This window comes from Pan troglodytes, chromosome 15, assembly GCF_028858775.2.
Source record: "Pan troglodytes isolate AG18354 chromosome 15, NHGRI_mPanTro3-v2.0_pri, whole genome shotgun sequence".
NCBI lineage: Eukaryota > Metazoa > Chordata > Mammalia > Primates > Hominidae > Pan > Pan troglodytes.
In genome coordinates, this window is record NC_072413.2 from 69,492,901 (window position 1) to 69,516,120 (window position 23,220).

The following is a 23,220-nucleotide window of genomic DNA, read 5'->3' on the forward strand; positions in this document are numbered from 1 at the left end:
CAGTGAGCTGAGATCGCGCCACTGCACTCCAGCCTGGCGACAGAGCGAGACTCTGTCTCAAAAAAAAAAAAAAAAGTTCTTTGCCGTATTTTGACATGGCCCTGCAATGCCATCTTTTGTGTGTGGGGGGAAGCCGGGGTTGGGGGGGTTGGGAGGGGGGTGGGAATGTGCATCTATAAAGAATCTCTGTTAACTAGATCTTTCCCCTTCCAGGCCCTCCCTATCCTGAAGACATTAGCTGAGAGTCTGGCACCTTTTAAAAGTCTGATCATCAATTGTCTCTCTGGGCGGCCACCTATGAGACTTCATCTGTGTGGTAAGAACTTTTGTCTCCATAGCTCCTTATCTTAACTCAGACACTCCTTTCTGTTTATTCCAGTTCTTTAGATAGTAACTCCTTCAACCAATTGCCAATCAGACTTTGAATCCACCTGAGACCCACTTCCCCCAACCCCCTCAAGTTGTCCCACCTTTCCAGATCGAACCAATGTATATCTCACATATACTGATTGATGTCTCGTGTCTCCCTAAAACTAAGCTGAAACCCAACCACCTTGGGCACGTATTCTCAGGACCTTTTGAGACTGTGCCTCAGGCCATGGTCACTCATGTTTGGTTCAGAGTAAATCTTTTCAAGTATTTTACAGAGTTTGGCGTTCTTCATCAATAGCTAACTCCAGGTAGACAGTATCACCATAGAATTGAACTGTAAGATATCTGGTTGGTGTCTTGGTGTCTGCCAAGAATTGGACACTTGGTTGTTGTGAAACTCCCCGTTCCCTATTTGATGATTTGATGTTGGAATTTGTTGGTGTGTGTAGAAGAAATATAGTGTTTCTTTTTACCTAGTGTATCAGTCAAGGTTCTCCAGAGTGTGTGTGTTTATAAATACAAATATATTTATATGTGTAAAGAGAGAGAGAGACAGACATACAGACATGGAAATAGATATTGACCGATTTTTGTTTTGTTTTGTTTTAGAGGCAGGGTCTCGCTCTGTTGCTTAGGTTTGTGTGTAGTGGTGCAGTCATAGCTCACTGTAACCTCAAATTCATGGGCTTAAGGGATTCATTCTCCTACCTCAGCCTCCCAGGTAGCTGGGACTAAAGGCATGTGCCACCGTGCCTAGCTAATTTTTAAATTTTTCTATAGAAATGGGGTCTTGCTATGTTGCCTAGGCTGGTCTCAAACACCCGAGCTCTAGTGATCCACCTAGGCTTCCCAAAGGACAGGGGTTACAGGAGTAAGCTACTGAGACTGGCCTGACTGATTTCAAGAAAGAAATTGGCGAGTAAGCCAATTAGGGATGATAGTTAGGGATGGCAAGTTAGAAATCTGTAGGTCAGGCTAGAAACTCGCAGATAGATGTTGATGCTGCGGTCATGACGCAGAACTTCTTCCTTGGGAGTCCTCCGCTGTTGCTCTAAAGGCCTTTCATTACCGGCGGTGAATCCGTACGGGTCTGCAGCAACCTCAATTCTTGCCTCCTCAGAAGAAAAAATTTGACTGAGGGGCATAAGGCAGAAGAAGAGACCGAGGCAAGTTTTAGAGCAGAAGTGAAAGTTTATTAAAAAGCTTTAGAGCAGGAACAAAAGGAAAGAAAGTACACTTGGAAGCGGTGCAGTATCTGCAAAGATACTGAGGGTGACTTGAAGGACAAGTGTGGGGTTTGACCTTTTGACTTGGGGTGTTATATGTTAGCATACTTCCGGGGTCTGGCGTCCTTTCTGCCCTGATTCTTCCCTTGGAGTGGGTTGTCTGTATGCACAGTGGTCTGTTAGTGCTTGGAGGGGAGCATGTGCAGTGTGTTTACTGGAGTTGTACATAACGCTTGCCTGAGGCATTCTTCCCTTACCAGCAGAATGTCCCTAGAAGGTCATACTCTGCCATTTTGCCTCTTAATGCACATGCTTGAGGTTATTCACCCACCCATTGAGAACTTATTAGGAAGCTGCTGATCACCAGTTTCAGGTGTTTCCTATCTATAGGGAGACTGCCTTTCCCTGGTGCTGCCTGCGACTTATTGTTATTTTAGTGAGGCGGTGTGACAACTGCCTGTCCACCACTTGATGGTTGCCTAACTTTCCTGGGAGTGTGGGGGCCCAGTCCTGCCCTATTTGTGTCTGACTAGCTGCCCTCTCTGACACTCTGATGAGGCCCACCCACATTGTGGAGGATAATCTTCACTTAAAGCAATTGAAGGTAGATGTTAGCCCCCTCTAAAGAATACCTTCTCAGCAACACCTAGATTAGTGTTCTATTAAATAACTGACTACTATAGACTGTCCACGTTAACACATAAAACTAACCATCACACCTAGTGTGCTCTCAACCAGTGTAAAAGACACTGTGTGCTAAGGATTATATCAATAGATTTTAGACTATAGATGCTGATGTCATCAAACATCCAAATGAATGTTTGTGCCTCGAGTTCTCAAAAACATTTCTGTTTTTAGTGACAGGAGAGCATGTATGGTGATGGAGAGTTCTGTGCATGTTTATCCTACTTGTCTGAGGAGGCTGTTCTCCCCCATTTTGAGTAGTTAAATATGAAAGTTATGATTTGAGCCTCTTTCCTTCATGCTTATGTTTAGTGAAAAGATCTGTATATTGGCTAAATTCCAAAAATTTCATAAAGAACCTGATTATTTAGAATTCAGGCCAAATACACAGTTGTTACTGTAGAGAGGAAAGCAAACATTGCTTTCTGGTTTATTCAGAGTGCTCTGAAGGAGAGAATGGAGAATTCGTGTAGCAAAATTACGGCTTAATAAATTCAGTGACTGCTAAGCTGATACCCTTAGTACATACCCTTGAGAATGAAAACTAATGGTTTGCTGAAACATATCTCTAGTGTATTCTATAGCAATTCATTTTTTCTGTTAACCTGTATAATTGCTTCTTACATAAGTAAAGATGTCACCTCTACTTAAAATGAAAATCTCTTCTATGGGCTATGGAATTGCTCATTTTGAAATAGTGCTGTTAGAAAGCAAACAATGAATTAGAGCTGAATCAGCTAGAACTGTCACTTGATGTCTCTATGTAACTTACCATCTGTTTTAAAGATTTCGTACATACTGTAACCCACATAATATGGTCCATAATATTCTAAATTCTGAACATTATTATATAATATTTCTTTTTTTTTGAGATGGAGTCTTACTCTGTCTCCCACGCTCTACTGCAGTGGCGCGATCTCAGCAACTTCCACCTCCTGGATTCAAGCCATTCTCCTGTCTCAGCCTCCCAAGTAGCTGCTACTACACGCACATGCCACCAGGCCCAGCTAATTTTTTTGTTGTTGTTTAGTAGAGATGGGGTTTTACCATGTTGGCCAGGCTGGTCTTGAGCTCCTGACCTCAAGTGATCCGCCTGCCTCAGCCTCCCAAAGTTCTGGGATTACAGGCGTGAGCCACCAAGCCCGGCCTATTATATAGCATTTAAACCCAAGAAAAGTAGATAGTTACCTTTGATGCCAAATTTAACTGTTTACTTTATGATGTTTTCAAACTGTTAAAATGTGTTAACTTTAAGTGGTATAAAGAACCTTTTGCTTTAAGGGTGGTTACTAGGCCTCTAAGTGCACCTCACTCTAACTTGGATCAGGTCAGCTTGGCAATGGTGACACCAGTGCTGATTGAAATCAGAGGCATCATGGATAGAACTCTAACCATTCTGCTCATGTGAGGTTGTTTTTGGTTTTGTTTTAAAATCCAGTTATATTGATTTGAAGAGTTTAATTATTTTGGTTGAAATTATGCTGTTCTTAAATACATACATATTTAAACAAATTGATACACTCTACTTGATCTGAGCCTAAGAGAAACAGTCTCACCTGTCCCTGTAGCTGAGTAATAAAATAGCAGGATTTTTTATTAACCTTTTTTTCTGAGACAGGGTCTTGCTTTGTTACCCATGCTGGAGTGCAGTGACACCATCGTAGCTCACTGCAGCCTTGACCTTCTGGGCTCAAGTAATCCTCCCACCTCAACCTCCTGAGTAGCTGGGACTACTGGCATGTGTCACCATGCTTGGCTAATTTTTAAATTTTTTGTAGAGATGAGGTCTCCCTGTATTGCCCAGGCTGGGCTCAAGCAGTCTTCCTGCCTCAGCCTCCCAAATTGTTGGGATTATAAGTGTGAGATTTACTTTTTTAAAAAATGCCTTTTTTTTTTTGGCTGGGTGTGGTGGCTCACGCCTGTAATCCCAGCACTTTGGGAGGCTGAGGCAGGCGGATTGCTTGAGGTGAGGAGTTTGAGACCAGCCTGGCCAACATGGCAAAACCCCATCTCTACTAAAAATACAAAAGTTGGCCTGGTGTGGTGGCGGGCGCCTGTAATCCCAGCTATTCAGGAGGCGGAGTCAGGAGAATTGCTTGAACCTGGGAGGTGGAGATTGCAGTGAGCCGAGGTCTCATCGTTGCACTCCAGCTGGGGCAACAGAACGAGACTTTGTCTCAAACAAACAAATAAAACAAAAAAACATTTTTTTTCTTTTAAAAAACCACAGTGTGAATGGTGCTTTCTCAAGAGTTTTAATTGAAGTTTGGGAATGTAAGTACCTTCTATAAATAAAAATGACATCTATGGTTTTGTTTTATTTCGTTTAATCTAGTGTGTGCCATGGACTCACTATCATTTTCAAAACTGGGGGATCACATTATTGTATCTTGGTGGACATAATTGTATATGTCTTGGAAACATCTAGAATACCTAGTACAAAACTTTTGGGAAGCTTTTAATGACTATTAAGTGATACTGGCCCAGTCTTCAGTAAGCTTGTAATGTAATTAAAAAAAATTTTTTTGGTTTATTACAAATTTCTTTTGGCATAGATACTGAGGGACATTGTCCCCTTGAGTTTTTTCACTTGATGCATTTAACATCATGGTTCACTGATTTTCCTGCAAACAAAACCACATTCTGTTTTCTTATTTTACTGTTGGAATTTGAGTTGTTTGCAGTTTTCTGTGGTTATAAACAATTATATGTGTCTCCGGGCGACACGTCTCTCAGTGAACATAAATTTAAGAGTGAAATTGCTGGATGGTAGGATATGCCGTACCATCTGCCTACCTAACATCTTGACTGCCTTTCAAAGTGATTGTACCAATGTACATTCCCACCAGAGCATCTGAATGTTTCCATTGCCCCACAGCTTTGCCACATTCTTGACATTGTTTGACTTTTTAAATTTAGTTAAGCTAGTAGTGTGAAAGGTGCTTTTCATTTATATTTTCCTAATTACTAAGGAAGGAAACTGAGCATCGTTTTTTTGTATTGAAGGACTTTTTGTATTTTGTAACTTTTATATATTTTTCTGTCGGATTGTTTATCTTATACATTTATAAGAGTTATATACTCTGGATACTTATATTTTGTTGATATGATTTTTAATTTGTGGCTTATCTTTTTATTTTCTTCATGGTATCCTTTAATGAACAGAAGTTTTTTATTTTAACATAGAATGAGGCCAGCTGCAGTGGCTGGACGGACACAGTGGCTCACACCTGTAATCCTTCCACTTTGGGAGGCTGTGGCGGGTGAATCTCGCTTGAGTTCAGGAGTTAGAGACCAGCCTGGGCAACATGGCAAAACCTCATTTTTACAAAAAATACAAAAATTAGCCAGGTTTGATGGCTCACACCTGTAGTTTCATTTACTTGGGAGGCTGAGGTGGGAGGATTGCTTGAGCTTCAGAGGCGGAGGTTGTAGTGAGCCAAGATCATACCACTGCACTTCAGCCTAGGCAACAGAGGGAGACTGTCTCAAAAAAAAAAAATTGTATTTTATTTTTTAAATGCAAGTCTTTAGTTAAGTTGGGATTTATTTTTATATAGAGAGTAGAACAGGAATCTAGTTTAATTTCCCTCCACATGCATAAACACATTTGCAAGTACCATTATTAAATAATTCAACCTTTCTCCATTAACCTGGAAGTCTTACTGTGTTATAATTAATAGTTGGTATGGCAGATCCCCTCATTACTGTTGTCTTCATGTGTAGTATCTTGATTTTTCTTGGGCTTTTGATTTTTCATGTGAACTTCACATATAGTCAGCTTGTGAAGTTTTTTTCTTTTTCTTTACTTTTTGTTACTAGTATTGGCACCATTGATTGGAATTTGTCGAGTTTTTAAAATGTCCTGCTGGATGTAGTGGTTCACGCCTATAATCCCAGCACTTTGGGAGGCTGAAGCTGGCAGATCACTTGAGCTCAGGAGTTCAGCACCAGCCTGGGCAACATGGCAAAACACTGTGTATTAGTCTGTTTTCATGCTGCTGATAAAGACATACCTAAGACTGGTAAGAAAAAGAGGTTTAATTGGACTTACAGTTCTACATGGCTGGGGAGGCCTCAGAATCATGACGGGAGGCAAAAGGCACTTCTTACATGGCGGCGGCAAGAGAAAATGAAGAAACAAAAGTGGAAACCCCTGATAAACCCATCAGATCTCTTGAGACTTACTCACTATCACAACAATAGCATGGGAAAGACCAGCCCCCATGATTCAATTACCTTCCCGGGGTCCCTCCCACAACACGTGGAATTCTGGGAGATACAATTCAAGTTGAGATTTCAATGGGGACACAGTCAAACCATATCACCCCATCCCTACAAAAAACTAGAAATATTACCCAGTCGTGGTGGCATGCACCTGTAGTCCCAGCTACTTGGGAGGCTGTGGTGGGAGGATCACTTGAGCCCAGGAGGTTGATGCTGCAGTAGTGAGCTGTGATTGCACCACTGCACTTCAGCCTGGGCAACAGAGTGAGAACCTGCCTCAAACAAAAACAAAAACCCTCCTAATAAAATCCTATGGATGTAGATATATGTGTAGATGTATAACACACATGCATTTATATTCCCTAGCACTGCCCATTGACAGTGCCTGAAAGTATCCCCCAATAACAATGAACATATCTGGCACCCTAATCTTGATTTCTAAATACAATTCTCTAATAAAAGGAACCAGTACTCCTTGGAGAAATGAGACCAAAACATGTAGTTTCAGAAAATGAGGAAATGATTGCCAGATACAGCAGCTCATGCTTGTAATCCCAGCTACTTGGGAGGCTAAGGCTGGAAAATTGTTTGAGGCTGGGAGTTTGAGACCAGCCTGGGCAACATAGCAAAACCCTACCTCTAAACAAATAAATTAAAAAAAAAAATAGCCAGACATGGTGTCACACACCTGTAATCCTAGCTACTCAGGAGACTGAGGCAGGATTATTGCTTGAGCCCAGGAGTTTGAGTGAGTTATGATCATACCACTGCACTCCAGCCTGGGTGACAGAGTAAGACCTAGTCTCTTAGGAAAAAAAAGATTGATTGATTGATTGATTGATTATAATAGTGATTAATTATAGTAAACAATAATAGTAATGGATTATAACCCACTGAATAAATTGATGAATAACATAAATGTAAGAATGAATAAATGATTAGCTGGTTGTGGTGGCAGCACACACCTATAGTCTTAGCGGCTGAGGACAGGAGGATTGCTTGAGCCCAGGAGATCGAGGCTGCAGTGAACTGTGATTGCACCACTGCACTCAAGCCTAGGTGACAGAGCAAGACTCTGTCTCAAAAAAATGAAAAAACAAATTTTTTTAAAATAATGAAATGTGTTAATTGAAAGCTTGATGAGGTACCAGATATTTATATAGTTTCAGATTACCTCCATATGAAATACTTACTAATTACAAAGGGGGAAAGAATAAATTACAGTGGTGGAAGCCTGGCAGATACCACCTTAATCAGTTCATCAAAATGAACATCATTGGTAAGAATACAAATCAAAATTGTTCGTCACTGATAGGATGCCATGAGAACACAGTATTCTTTCTGTGATATTCTTGCTAGTGTTTTTGCTTATAATTTATTTTTAAATAAATGTTATTTTGAAGTATGATATACACACAGAGCACAGATCATAAGTGGATAGGTCAGTGAATTTCAAAAATTGGACTCATCTATGAAACCAGTCCCGAGATAAAAAAAATGAAGTGTCACTCTGGAAGCCCCTGATGGGACTCCTGCGAGTTATAGCAGTGATTAGTTTTGCCTGGTGTTGAACTTTCTGTAAACGGAATTAGGTAGTGTATACTTTTGTATATGGCTTTTTTCTTTCAGCATTACATGCATGATAGTTCATGTTACAGGTAGCAATATTTCACTACTTTTATTGTTACAGTATTCTGTTATATGGAACTCCTCAATTATTATTTTTCTTTCCTTATTATTATTTATTTTTGAGACAGGGCCTCACTCTGTCACCCAGGCTGGAGTGCAGTGATGTGATCTCAGCTCACTGCAGCCTCCATCTCCCAGGCTCAGGTGGTCCTCCCACCTCAGCCCCCGAGTAGCTGAGACTACAGGAATGCACCACCATGTTTGGTTAATTTTTTAATTTTTTTGTACGGATGGGGTTTCGCCATGTTGGCCAGTCTGGTCTCGAACTCCTGGACTCATGCAGTCTGCCTGCCTCAGCCTCCCAAAGTGCTGGGATTACAGGTGTGAGCCAGTGTGCCCAGCCTAGCTTTTCTTTCTGCTGTGGATGTACACTGCAGTTGTTTTCAGTTTTGGGCTATTAGGAATTGCACTGCTATGAACATCCTTGTTTATGTTGTAGGGGAGAAAGATTTCTTTTTCTTTCCAATGGCTAGGTACATGGCTGACATCCTATCACAAAAGACAGATTAACAAGAGAGAAGCATACGAATTTATTAATATAAGTTTTACGTGACACAGGAATCTTCAGGAATTAAGACCCAAAGAAGCAGGGACATCTCTGTATTTTTATGCTAAATTTGATGATGAGTGGACAGTTGTGCAGAAGTCTGATTGGGCAAAGGGAGTATGAGGCAGTGGTAATAAACTAGGCCTATTTGTTCAGCTGCTCCATGTCCCTGTGTCTTCAGAGATAAGGGCATTCCTTTCCTGCAGGTATAGGGAGGGTACCTGTGGAATGAAGGTCTTATGACCTACTTCAGAGGAAGGCTAGAGAATTCTTTTATGGCCTACTTCATAGTAGAAGGACAGGAGAAGGTTGCTTCTGTGGTTTTCTCAAATGCTAAGATGTCATATTTTGCAGTAGCATGTGCTGAACCCCATTAGTGTCTTTTGCTACAAATATATGTCCATTTATGCTGGCTGTCTACCTAGGTGTGAAATTGCTGAGTTATAGCATATGCCTATGTTCAACTTTAATAGATGCTGCCAGTTTTCCAAAGGAGCCGTATCAGTTAACACTGCTACCAAAGGTGTAAGAGAGTCCCATTTGCTCCACATTCTTAGTGACATGGTTTTCATTTCAGCCATTCCAGTGGGTAGGTAGTAGTACCACATTGTGATTTATTTATCATGACTAATGGGGTCAGTCATCTTTCATCTGACTGTTAACCCTTTATTTGGTTGTCATCTTTTGTGTGGTATCACCATTCATCTGCTTTTTAAGTCTGTCATCTGGGATCATTTTCCTGCTGTGCAAAAGTCATATAATTTATTGTGTGTCTGTTGATGGTAAAATCTTGGTTTTGTTTGCCTGAAAATGTTTATTGTTCTAGAAGGAATTATCTCTAGCTATATAATTCTGGGTTGATAGTTCTCTCTCTTAGTTTATTGAAAATAATAGTTCTCTCTGTCTTGTGGCTTCCATTGTTGCTTTTGAGAAATAAGTCATCACCTTAATTGGGGTAATTTGTAGGTGATTTTCTTTTCTCTGCTGCTTTTAAGATTGTTTTTTATTTAGTGGTCAGTATTTTTACTTTTATGTCTCTTGGTATTGATTTTTCACTTGCTTCTTGTTTGCTGGCCTTTCTGGATTCAAGGATTGGTGTGTCATTTATACCAGAGAGTCTCTCCATTATCTTCTTCTAGTACAGTGTGAGTATCCCTGATCTGAAATGCTTGGGACCAGAAGTGTTTTGGATTTCAGGTTTTTTCAGATTTTGGAATATTTGTAGTATACTTTCTAGTTGAGCATCCCTATCTGAAAAACTGAAAACCTGAACTCCAGTGAGCATTTCCTTTGAGCATCATGTCAGCACTCAAAAAGTTTGAAGTTTTGGACCATTTCGGATTTCAGATTTTCCGATTTGGAATGCTCAAGTTGCACTCCTTTTAGGCAGATTTTAGGTCTATTCACTCTATCATCTAAGCTTCTTAATTTCTCTCTCTCTTTTTTTTTTTTTTTGAGATGGAGTCTCCCTTTGTTGCCCAGGCTGGAGTGCAGTGGCACGATCTCGGCTCACTGCAACCTTTACCTCTCAGGTTCAAGTGATTCTCCTGCCTCAGCCTCCCGAGTAGTTGGGATTACAGGCTCCACCACCACACCCAGCTAATTTTTGTATTTTTAGTTGAGATGAGATTTCACCATGTTGGCCAGGCTAGGTGATGCACCTGCCTTGGCCTCCCAAAGTGCTGCAATTACAGGTGTGAGCCACTGCACCCAGCCTTACTCTCTCTTTTAAGGTTTGCATTTTTTTATTTGAGAAACATTCTGGGTAATTTTTCAAGGTCAGTCTTACAGTTTACTGATTCACTGTTCATCTGTGTCCATTCTGTGATTTATCCACCTAATGAATTTTTTTAAAGTTCAGTTATCACATTTTAAATTTCTCGATGGTTTGGTTCTCTCTCCATTCTGTTTGGTTATTTACAGTCCCTTATTTGCTCATATTTTCAAACTTCTCATTTATACATATATGCATATATGTTTTTTTTTAGATATCACACTTTGTCAGCTTTAATATTTGGCATAGAGAGAAAAAGGCCTGCAACTAGATTTTAGATGAAAGTTATGACTCAGAATCCCTTGTCTATCCATATTTTTCTTTTTTTCGCTTTTTATTTTGACATAATCTCAGAGTTTAAAAAAAAAAGTTAGATATGTCAAGCAACTTCCATCTACCCTTTGCCCACCTTTCCCAAATGTTAATATCTTACATAACTATAGTAAAATTATCTAAATCAGGTAATTAACCTTGATAGAATACTGCTAACTGATCTCTACACTGCATTTGTTTTTTATCAACTCTTCCAATAATGTCTTTTGTTTGGACCGTGGTCCAATCCAGGATCAAACATTGCAGTTAGTTATGTTTCCTTATTTTCTTTAACCTGTGGTGTTTGTCAAATGGTGGTTTTTCTACTTCCATTATCCTTTTTGCATGTGTCCATTAAAATTTTCCTATAAGAAAGAGCTTGGCCTTCTCTTCCATGTACTTACACATTCAGTTATTTATTTTTTATCACTATGGACTTGTGGATGTTTGTTTTATCCTATGGGTTATAATCCTTTAAATTGTTCCAGATGTGGCCTCTTCAGTTTGGTTCCACTTTCCTTTTAAGAAGTCCCCAGCTTTTTTGATCACTTCCTTACTTTTTGGCACCACAAGATATTTCAGGCTCACCTGGTATTTTCCCTGTCTCAGTTTTGCAGCCAGACATCTCTCCAAGTAGTCCTGGTTCTTTTTATTGAAGGATGGTGTTTAGAAACCACCGTGTGGGTGCTAATTGTGCTATTAAGATGTTATTACCCTTAGGCTCTCTCAGAGGACAGAGCTGGGAAATGAATATATGTATGTATACACATATCTACATTTATCTGTTCCTGTCTGTCTGTTGAAATACATGTTAAAAACCATGATTTCATAGTGATACCGCTGATTCAAATCTAACACCATGAAATTCATTCTAGCCTTTCTCCTTTCTGTATTTGTTTTGTCTCTAGCCTCAGTGTCTATTATAGTCAAGATACTGGCTTCCACAGTGGTTAGTTCTTCTGCATTCCCTTCAGGGTGGTCATGTGGTTATGTTATGTATTCCTAATGCAGTTTAGTTGTTACTGTTTATGTTTCGCTTTAGGTTCCCCTTATATACTGGTTGATGTTAATTGTTTGCTTTTTTTATTTTGTGAAACATTACCATGGTTCTAAATGTCAAAACTATGCAAAAAGATATATTTTGAGACATGCCACTTCATTCTCATTCTCCATTCTCATTCCCCAGTTCCCACTCCCATGGTTCCATAATGCTTGTAAGATAAAATTCAAACTTCAGTGTGATTTACAAGTCCTTTCATCATCTCAGTTTTATTTATTTGTTTATTTTTAAATAGAGATGAGGTCTCACTATGTTGCCAAGGCTGATCTCAAACTCCTAGGCTCAAGTAGCTTCCTGCCTTGGCCTCTCAAAGTGCTGGGATTATAAGCATGATCGGCTGCACCTGGCCACATCTCAGTTTTAGCTTGTCCTTGTACGTCACACTCTGGTTGTCTCAGATTTGTGATTATACCTCAGATATGACCGACTCATTCATGTCTCCATGCATACGTTCTCTCCCTCTGCCTAGAGTGATACTTCTATTCTCCTAACCTTGCCTATCTGTAATCATTCAAAACTTATTTCCATTCTTACCTCTGTGGGAAAACTTCCTTTCCTTATTTTCTTTTCACTTGCCTTTTACTCTCCCTACATTTAATAATCTCGCTCTGTCACCCAGGCTGGAGTGAAGTGGCATGATCATGGCTCACTGCAGCCTCAACCTCCCGGGCTCAAGTGATCCTCTTACCTCAGCCTCCTGAGTAGCTGGGACTACAGGCTCACACCACCACGCCTGGCTAATTTTTGTATTTTTTGTAGAGATGGGGTTTTGCTATGTAGCCCAACTGACTTTTTTTTTTTTGAGTCAGAGTCTCACTCTTGCCTAGGCTGGAGTGCAGTGGTGCGATCTCGGCTCACTGCAAGCCCCACCTCCTGGGTTCAAGCAATTCTCCTGCCTCAGCCCCCTGAGTAGCTGGGACTACAGGTGCCTGCCACCACACCTGGCTAATTTTTGTGTGTTTTTAATAGAGACAGGGTTTCACTGTGTTAGCCAGAATGGTCTCCATCTCCTGACCTCGTGATCCACCCGCCTCGGCCTCCCAAAGTGCTGGGATTACAGGCGTGAGCCACTGCGCCTGGCCTGTAGTGACTAGATTTCAATTATTTTCACCTTCTTTTCTTTATTTCTTCTCTTTTCATTTCACTAATGACATAAGCCCATACAATAGAACGTAAATCCTCATAATGTGAAAACATGTCAGCTTTGAAAGTCAAGACTGTATCATTGCCATGTTTGCTACTTCACTTGAAAAGTTGAAACTTCCTGTCTATTTAATCTGTTAGATTGGAAGAAATTGTTGTACCAGAAATAAATCCCTTCATCAGTCTTTTAAGAGCCTTAGTAAGCTTTTAAATTGTCGTTATTTTTAATGTCCAAAAGGCAAGTTCAGTGACCTTCCAAATTGTGTTTCTAAGCTGTTTGTGTTACTTTTTAAATTCTGTATTGCTTACTTAGCAGATTATGTTAAAATGCAGGGACTTATTTCTACCAGTCTCTTCATCCATCTGTTACTTTCCTTCCTCCCTCTGTATTGCGTTTACCTCCTGTCACTCCTGTGTATGCTATCTAATCATAGCTCGTTCTCAAGTCCTACATGAAACTTGGAAGAGGAGTTTAGTTGCAATGCAGACATCACACTGTAGATGTGAAGGGAGAGCTTCAGGAACTTGCTTTGTGAGGGCACAAGGCTTGCATTCCATCAGTGTTTGAATCTGGGTATAGCACGCTATGAGAAAGCATCCACTTAGTAATGTGTCCCGTATTGTTTATTTATAATAATTACTGAAATGTTTTACTTTTTTTATTCAGAATGATGACAAGTACATCATAAATTTATACCTTAATGAATTTTTCCAAATTGAACATAGTCGTGAAACTACCACTCAAATCAGGGAATCTAATATTATTAGCCCACCAAATTTCTCCCCTTTTCCTTCTCCCAGTCTGTATTTTCCCCTACATCCTACACTCAGTGGAAACTATTATTCTGACTTACATAGTTTTACCTATTACTGAACTTTATAAAACAGAATCATACAGTATATTCTTTCATGTGTCTGGCATCTTTGTCTCAACATTATGTTTGTGAGATTTATCAGTGTTCTTGTATTAGTTATGGTTCATTTATATTCATTGCTGTGTAGCAGGCGAAACTAAGGCTGGTGGACTGGCTGTTTTTGTAAATAAAGTTTTATCGGAACACAGCCAAGCCCGTATTGTCTATGGCTGCTTTTGTACTCCAAAGGCAGGTTTGAGCAGATGTGACAGGGACAGAGATTTTATGGCCTGCAAAGCCTGAAATATTTACTATTTGGCCCTTTACAGGAAAAAAAAAATCCTGATTCCTGCTCTATAGTATTCCATTATATGAATATTCCACAATTTGTTACTGGGTTTCAGCTATTACAGCTAACACTTACTGGAAAATTATTGTATGGGATTTATGTTTGCACATTCCCAGGAGGCATTTACCTAAGAGTGGAATTGCTAGGTTGCAGGGTATGTTTATGTTCTGCTTTATTGGATGCTGCCAAACAGCTTTACGGTTTGTATTCCCATCAGCATTGTGTGAGAGTTGAATTGCTGCACATCCTAAGTCTTGGTGTTGTCAGATTTTAAAATTTCAGCCATTTTCATCATTATGTAATTTTATTTCATTGTAGTTTTAATTTGTATTTCCATGGTGATGCATGAAGTTGAACACCTTTTTATATGCTTGTTAGCCATTTTTATATTCTGTTTGGGTGGCTTGTCTTTTTCTTCTCCCCCTAGGACAGAGTCTTGCTCTGGTTGGGATGTGGTGGTGCAATTAGAGCTCACTGAAGCCTGGAACTCCTGGGGACAAGCGATCTGCCTGCTTCAGCCTCCCAAATAGCTGGGACTATAGGCGCACACCACCATGCCTAGCTAATTTTTTATTTTTATTTATTTTTATTTTTTAAACCAAGGAAGATGTTGAATTTTTTTTTATTTTTTAATTTTTTTGTAGTGACAGGGTCTTGCTATGTTGCCCAGGCTGTTCTCAAACTCCTGGGCTCAAGCAATCCTCCTGCTTCAGCCTCCCAAAATGCTGGGATTACAGACATGAGCTACTGTGCACAGCCCTCTTATTAATTTGTAAGGAGTTCTTTATATGTTCTGAATCTGTCCTTTGGTAGATATATGTATTGCAAATATTTCCGTCTGTTTTGAGGTGTCCACTTTTCTTCTTTTAATGCTTTAAAATTTTTTTTAAAGCTTATTAACTATAATGAATACAGCAACATGGCTGAATCTCACACACACTGAGGCAAGTGAAGTTAGACACTGTATTTGTGGATACATGGACAGTGATCCTCAGCCTTGTCATCATACTACCTGGAAACTTCATTGTCTTAAAGCTTAGTTAGACTTTCATGTTTTTCAGTCCCTCTTAATTGAAAGTGTGGTTTGTTATATAGTTATGTGGTCTGAGGTTTGGATAAGGACAGAGTTCTTATCTTTCCTTTTTTTTGTTTTGAGACCGAGTCTCGCTCTATCGTCCAGGCTGGAGGAGTGCAGCAGCACAATCTCAGCTCACTGCAAGCTCCGCCTCCCAGGTTCAAGCGATTTTCGTGCCTCGGCCCGCAGAGTAGTTGGGATTACAGGCGTGAGCCATTGTACCGGCTATTATCTTTCCCTTTTGAATATTAAAAGCAATTCCAGCGTCTTAAGAATCTCAAGTTCTGTGGGTGTGTTTGTTCAGCACTCCATAGTGTGCTGAATATTCATAGATTTTACTAAGTAAGATGATGCAGTATCAGATATTGGAATCATATTTTTGCATTTTTTTCTCCTGAGAACTGTCTCCTCAGATCTTCAAGTTAAGGAATTTAGAAATCGAAGCTTATTTATCTAGCTTTAATTTGCATTGGGTTGAACAGGTTAGTTGTGTCTTGTAGTGAGTAGACTACATGATTTTTGAGGTCTGTTTAATAATTCTATTTTTCAGCTGGGCGCAGTATCTCACGTCTGTAATCCCAGCACTTTGGGAGGCCGAGGCAGGTGGATTACCTGAGGTCAGGGGTTCGAGACCTGTCTGGGCAATATGGTGAAACCTTGTCTCTACTAAAAATACAAAAATTAGCTGGGCGTGATGGTGCGCGCCTCTAGTTCAGCTACTCGGGAGGCTGGGCAGGAGAATTGCTTGAACCTGGGAGGCAGAGGTTGTAGTGAGCCAAGATTGTGCCACTGCAGTGTAGCCTGGGTGACAGAATGATACTCCATCTCAAAAAGAGAAAAATAATAATTCTATTTTTTCCCCTTTTTGTTTCAGCTTTATAAATAGCAGTCCAGGGCAACAGTACTTGATAAAAAGGTATTTTGTTTGTTTTGGTTTATTATGGTCAGCTCTACAAAAATGCATGTGACCTTAAAAATATTTAGAAATATTATAATACTACAGACAGGCCGGGCGCGGTGGCTCATGCCTGTAATCCCAGCACTTTGGGCGGCTGAGGCGGGCATATCACCTGAGGTCAGGAGTTCGAGACCAGCCTGACTAACATGGAGAAACCTCGTCTCTACTAAAAATAAAAAATTAGCCGGGCATGGTGGCACACGCCTGTAATCTCAGCTACTAGGGAGGTTGAGGCAGAAGAATCGCTTGAACCTGGGAGGCGGAGGTTGTGGTGAGCCGAGATCGCGCCATTGCCCTCTAGCCTGGGCAACAAGAGTGAAACTCCATCTTAAAAAAAAAAAAAAAAAGAAAGAAATATGATAAGACTAGAGACATTTTTCTCTAATGTCTAATTTAAAAGCAACTGTTTACCTTAGAAAGGCTGGTTTGCCTCTTCTAGAACAAAGGTAAGACCTGTGAAAGTTATACAGCTATTGTATTTTAGTGAAATTTATTGTGCACTTAACCAGGTTTTTTTTCTAATTTTATTTCAGGTTATACCTTATTGGTGTGGATGTTGTCTAAATTTCGGTAGCCATGGCACAAGAATATAGTAAGTACTATGCCATACTTCCTGTGACCTACCTGCTTTACAAAGTGTTGATTTTCTGTGTTTAAATTTCTGATTAGAGAAATGAAAACATAGAAACAAAATTTAAAAAAATCTACTTTTCTCAAAGAGATGAAGTCGTTTGTCATCTGCTTTTTGAATCTATAGCTTTATATACCAATACAGTGTAATAGTGATTTATTTCGTATTCTGATACAGTATTGCTCAGGCTATTCCCTGTAAATAGTACTGACTGAACATTAGGGTTGGATCCATATCATGCGTCGCATCTATTCCTCATGTTATGGGGTTGAAAAACTGACTGCAGCTCGCCCTGATTAGGAGCAGTCTCATTTCTGCCTTGTCCATGATTGACTCATGAACTCTGGCTACATCAGTGAGTGCTGAGTGTTACCTGGCCAGGGGGATGGTTTCAGAGATGGTCCTGTAATCCTTTTCTACCCAGCGTGGCTCCAATGTGGGTTTGCCTGGAGCTTCTGGCAGAAGGCTTCTCATGGTTAGGACAGAGCTGCCTCTTACTTCTGGATGTTGTTGTGCGCTGGTGTGAGGTCTGGTGTAGCTGCAGCATTGTGGCTTCCGGACTGAGTGAGAAGCCACACAGGGTGGAGGACGGAGTCCAGAATCACAAGGAAACCAGCCCTGAAGCTTGCCCTTTCGCTGACGTCCAAGCATTTGAGCCAATACATTTCCTTTTTATTTAAGCCAGTTTGAGTTAGGAGCCAAAACAGCCTAAGTGATTCACTTAGTCTCCATTTTATTTTTAGTAATCCATTAGTTTCTCCCTGGGGAAATGTAGGAGTAATTGCAAAGCAAGGCAAAATAATACCATTAAATTAAACTGGCAGAGTGTGTTGGTGTTGACTGGCATACTCTTCACTCTTAACAGTTAGCAGGTAGTGATTTAGTATTCAAAGACATGAGAATAAAATATATCACTTTCAGATTCTACCCCACCCCCACACCCCCAGAAGGTTTTGCGTCCTGATCAACCAACTTGTGCTGTGAATGCTAAAAAGGGTCTTGGATACTGGCAAAATCATCCCTTTGCATAGGTAGGTGCATATTTGGCAGTGCAGACTTGTTCTTTGTGTTTTCTTAGAACAGTCTATACCCTTCTAATTCCTTGTTTTTGTTCTTGAAAAATTAGTAGGAATATTTCAAATATAAAAAGCATATAGGGCATAACACAAATATCCTTACCCCAGCTCCTTTTTGATTAGCAGAAAAACAAAATCCATGTTACCTCTCCTCAACACTCTATAGAGAAATCGAATGTTTACCAATTCCATTGAACATTAAAAAACTCAGGATATTTCTCTCTAACAGCAGTTCCCTTTCTTAATCCCCAAGAAGCCACTATCCTGGTTTTGGTCTTTATTATTCCCATGCATTTGTTTGTGTTCTTCCCACATAGTGTATTGTATGATTTTGGATGCTTTTTAACTTTGAGTAAATGTAGATGCTATGTGTATTTATTACTCAAAATCATAAGGGAGTTTAGAATAAATTGAGGATCACTGAAAGAGGCTATAAATCTGTTCTTAGGTACTTGTGAAAAGATCTATTATTGGGTATCCTAGTGATCTGTGATAGAATGTTTTAGATTTTGAATGGTCGATGAGTTTGAACCAACATGCTGATAGCTTTCTGTCTTATCTACTAATACGAAGCACTTTTCTCTGGTAATTGGTCTACCATTGAGTTCACTCTCTGTATCTACTTCTACACTCCTGTGCAGGTGTGGAATGTGCAGGATACTTATAGATCCATTGTGTCATTAATGAGGTTTTCAGAGTGTGTTGGTTGCTGTTTCATTTAAATAGCTCTATTCATTCTGTAGTCCAAATGATGCTTCTGGCATCATTTTTCTGCTTTGTGAGAATTCGCCATTATGCCTACAAAATTTACTTCTTTTTTTTTTTCTAAATTTGTCAGTTTGTCACTACGTTACTTTGTACTGGTAGCAGTAGTACAGAAGAGGGATCTACTCCTAAGAACTGGCTGTCAGGTTGCACCTCGAAATAGTACTGTGTATCAGTCATCTGGGAGCCTCCTTGGAAATCTTTGTTGTGCCTTTATGTCCCTTGTGACCCAATATTGGGTCTTAGGGATCATTTTCTATCTTGTTCTTGTGTGAAATGTATCTTTTTTTTTGTTTGCTTTTGCTTTTGTTTTTGTTGTTTTGTTTTTTAAGACAGGGTCTCACTCTGTTGCCCAGGCGGGAGTACAGTGGTGCAATCTCAGCTCATTGCAGCCTCTACCTCCCAGGCTCAAGTGATCCTCCCACCTTTAGCTGGGAATACAGGCGTGATGAACCACCAGGTTTGGGTAATTTTTTGTATTTTTTGTCCGCCTCAGCCTTCAAGAGTGCTAGAATTACAAATGTGAGCCACCATGCCTGGCCTGAAATGAATCTTAAGTCATTTAAATTTTGCATTCAAAAAACTAATTCCCTTACTATTGGGGGAGTCCTGTTACCCTTTGCTCTTGCTTGGAATGTTGCCTCCATGAAACTGAATAGTCAGTTCCGTTCAAAAATCATTAATCCTTTCAACTTGAGAACCTAATTACTAATAAAGTATCAGAGAAAAATTTACAACAATATAATTTCTGTTTTTTTTTTCTGGGTGCCATTTTTACTTAAATGTTTAACATTTGAAAAAAAGTGAACTCAAAAGATTTTTTCCCCTTTAATTTATACATATTATATCCATGTTACAGGAAGGAAAACATTAACATCTTTTGTTGAAATTGTTTGAAGATCTTATACTTTGTGAATGCATTGGTTGTTGTGTAATATGTTTTGTGTGCATTTTCTTTTTTAAAAAATCTGCATGTTATAGTTGGGTTTTAAGGGGAAAAGCCTATTGAAAATTTTCTTTGAAAAATCAATTCGCTGAACTGATATTACTCTTTTTTGTTTGTTTCTTGTGGAATGGAGTCTTCTTTCTTATATATGAAAGGACTTGTATATATATTAAAGGCATACAAAAGGACTTGTGTAAATATGGAAAGTGGTACAAAAACTTGGCTTGTTTTTGTACCGCCAGATGAAATGCTGCCTTTGTGGGGAACGGCCCCCTGGGCTGAGGGAGCTTCTAGACACTGACTCAGATCTGTAATTAGGTCTTGCTCTCCGCACCCTTGTTGACTTGAAAGCACTGGCCATAGACCATTTAGTCTGGAAAAGCAATACTACATGAATCATCTAAATTGGCACAAATTATCCAGAATGCTGCTAAATGTTTTCTACTCTTCCGTAATTGAGAGAATTAGAAAAGGAGACTTGTTCTTTAAAAGTATTATAGAGGGTACATATACATTAATGAAAGTAAATTTTTTTCCCTGGATAGAATGAAAAGCAGTGGAATATTTGACATTTGTAAGCAGTTCTGATCTCATGGGTCAGTTTTACGAGATTCCTCCATGGTTCCCATACTGTTTTCCTTTGTGAGAAGGTAGGAAGTGTGGCCTGTCTTCCAGCTCCCGTTTATTTCTCCACTCAGACCTTTTAGACCTGTCTTGCCATCTGTAGCCTCTGCTTAACCTCTACAGGGTGGTGGAGGCAGGGGAAATCCTGGAAACATATTGTATCTGTTTTGCTTCCTCCTAACTAGTCTCACAAATCAGTATCTCAGTATTTAGAATGGAAATATGATACTCCTCTCTTCCCTTTCGAAAATGTTGGGTCGTAGACTTATTGAGACCTGTTAGGTACCTGGCAATGAAGTGGGTGAAAGTCATTTTTTTGGTGTGTTTGCTAAGTAGTAAGTTGACAGTGTTTCAATTTATTTTTAAAAAATCAAATCAAAAGTTTTCTTACTTTGTCTCAATTTACTTTATAACAAGACTTTAATTATATTCTAAAGTTGAAGGCATTTATAAGTCACTTAGGAATAGACATAAAATGAAGACTTTTCCTAGAGTACCCTTTTTCATTTTTTTCTGATAATTTATTAGGAGTCTTTACCAGCACTTCTTTCCCAGCGCTGTGTCTGCTCTAAAAAGGACAAGCAGATTTATTGATTCAGCAGCAAAAAGGCCAAATTTTCAACTTGTAATGTGAGTTGGCTTTTTAATATGTGAATAAACCTTTATTTTCATGTTGGAATATATGTGAGCAGGCATCTCAGAGGAATGCGTCTTTGGCAGTAAGTAGAAGAAAGCCACAGCTCACTATGTAATTTTGTGTTGTGAAGGCATAACTGCCATTTTGTGTCTGCGGTTGTACGTGCACATGCTTGTGATTCAGGTTGTCTTTGTTAGTATAGGGCATTGCTATTTGTCAGACCTTGCCACTTTCATTTTGGAGTTGTTGAAAATCACATATTCAAATTATAAAATTGTTAGAACATATGCTGAGTTAAATTGAAAGACTTTAGAGTGAGTTTCTAAAAAACTGATTGGTAAAATATTTCATCAGTCAGTACCCTTGATAAAATTCCTCATTAGGTGGGTAGGTGAATATTTTTTCCCTAATATAAATTACAAAAACCTTCATTTAGGCTGTGTTTACAAAGAGTGCCAGTTTGGCTGAGTGCTGTGACTCATGCGTGTAATCCCAGTACTTTGGGAGGCCAAGGTGGGAGGATTGCTTGGAGGCCAGGAGTTTGAGACCAGCCTGGGCAATATAGTGAGACCCCATCTCTACAAAAAATAAAAATAAAAATAAAAATAAGAAAAGAGTGCTAGTTCACTAAGAATTGTGATCCTGTTTGTCACAGAACTTGCTTAGTACCCAGTTAACCTTTCACTTAATCTATTTTGGCAACTGTAAGCCAAGAGACCATGCCTTAGTACCAAAAACAAATCACCCAACCTCATTACCCTTGGTTTTCATTTGTATAAATAATTGGGTCATTAGCCAATATGTAAATGGAGGGGCATGAAAGGTTGACCTTAGTGGGAATTTAACAATACTTTATGGCTTCTAGATTAACTCGTGTAAATTATTTATTCGTGGCAGCAAATATCTTTTGTTTGTGGGTGCAGTGCTGTAAGACCTCAATCAAGACTTCTAGAGTTCTTAATGGGTAGGAAAATATCTAAAGGAGTTTTATACGTGATTATATCTTATTCCATCTAGTAACAGATGCTTTCCCAATTTTGTGAATGAATGGTAATCCCTGATGAAAGAGCTTCCCAACCTCATTTTTTAAAAAAATTTCCTTCACAAACCAATTGAATAAAATTAGTCTGGCCTATGGAGTTAGGTGCCCCCTTTGTAAAATGGAAAGCTTTACTAAACAGTGTGTGCAGAGAGACCATCTGTCTCTATTTCTATCTGAATATTTGGCTCCCTCCCTAAATTTGATGGTATCCCCATTGTATTACTATGCAGTGGCCTCAATTTAAAGATGGAGAAGCCAATGTACATTCATCTGTTCTGCATGTGTATAGAGTCTGTTGATCGTAAAGATTTAGGCCAAGATCCTGCATTCATTGTTACTATAATTTGATCCTTTAGTTGTATTTTGATGATCGCTTGGAATAACATTCAGTTGTATTCGTTCAGAGCATCAAGGAAAATCTCATTTAATACACTATTCTCAACAAATGTTAAAAGTAACTTACAAAAATAATACATACTGGTAAAAAAGTAGAAAATGCAGGTAAACATAAAGACAAAAATGAAAACCATCTATAATTTTACCGTCCAGAAGTGGCCATTACTAACATAGGCTAATAATAGGTTCTCACAGAACACAGAGCACACCCTTGAGAAGGGGCAGGGGGATCCTATGCCAACAATTAATAAGGGACTGGCTGGAGATGATGACAGCTAGAAACTCTTAAATACCTATGTATGGTGTGTGTTAGACTTAGTGTCTTCTAAACTGGACGTATTTATTAGCTGTGTTCATTTTATTTAAGATAAAAGAAAGCACCTGTTGAAGGAGTAACTGCCCTATTCTGGTTGACTTTTGTTTCCATTGATTTTTTAGGAAGTGTTTTTCTTATGCAGGGCATGTTTCTCTATGTAAGCATGAATTTTCCTCTTGATTCTTAAGTGAAGGGATAATATAAAATGAGCTGCTATATAGAAAGAGTAGAATAATAACATACTTTTAAAAGGAATGCCTTCTGCTCCTCTGATGGAAAGATAGGAAAGTCAAGTCACCAGAAGCTGCATGTGGTTATTATCAAGGGATAACTGAATGTCAGAATCCCTCCTAGGTTTTTTTTTTTTTTTTCCTTTTTCTTTTCTTTTGAGACAGAGTCTCATTCTGTCACCTAGGCTGGTGTGCAGTGGCACAGTCTCAGCTCACTGCAACCTCCGCCTCCCAGGTTCAAGCAGTTCTCCTGCCTCAGCCTCCCGAATAGCTGGGATGACAGGCAT

General features: G+C 39.3%; 1 protein-coding gene across 48 annotated transcripts in view; it reads left to right on the forward strand.

The window, feature by feature from the left end:
• The window catches only part of SIPA1L1 (signal induced proliferation associated 1 like 1), a 417,177-nt gene that overhangs the window by 189,144 nt on the left and 204,813 nt on the right, over positions 1-23,220 (forward strand). For 46 of the 48 annotated variants that reach the window (XM_063792953.1, XM_063792964.1, XM_063792968.1 and 43 more), the window contains 2 exons: positions 214-316; positions 16,804-16,862. Coding sequence is in view for 4 of the 48 variants with exons in the window: in XM_063792999.1 (XP_063649069.1) it covers positions 16,847-16,862 (16 nt within the window). In the remaining 44 variants the exon portion in view is untranslated. Of the gene's footprint in view, positions 1-212; positions 317-16,803; positions 16,863-23,220 lie in introns of those variants that run through there. The other 2 variants (XM_063792974.1, XM_054666054.2) reach the window with 1 other exon arrangement.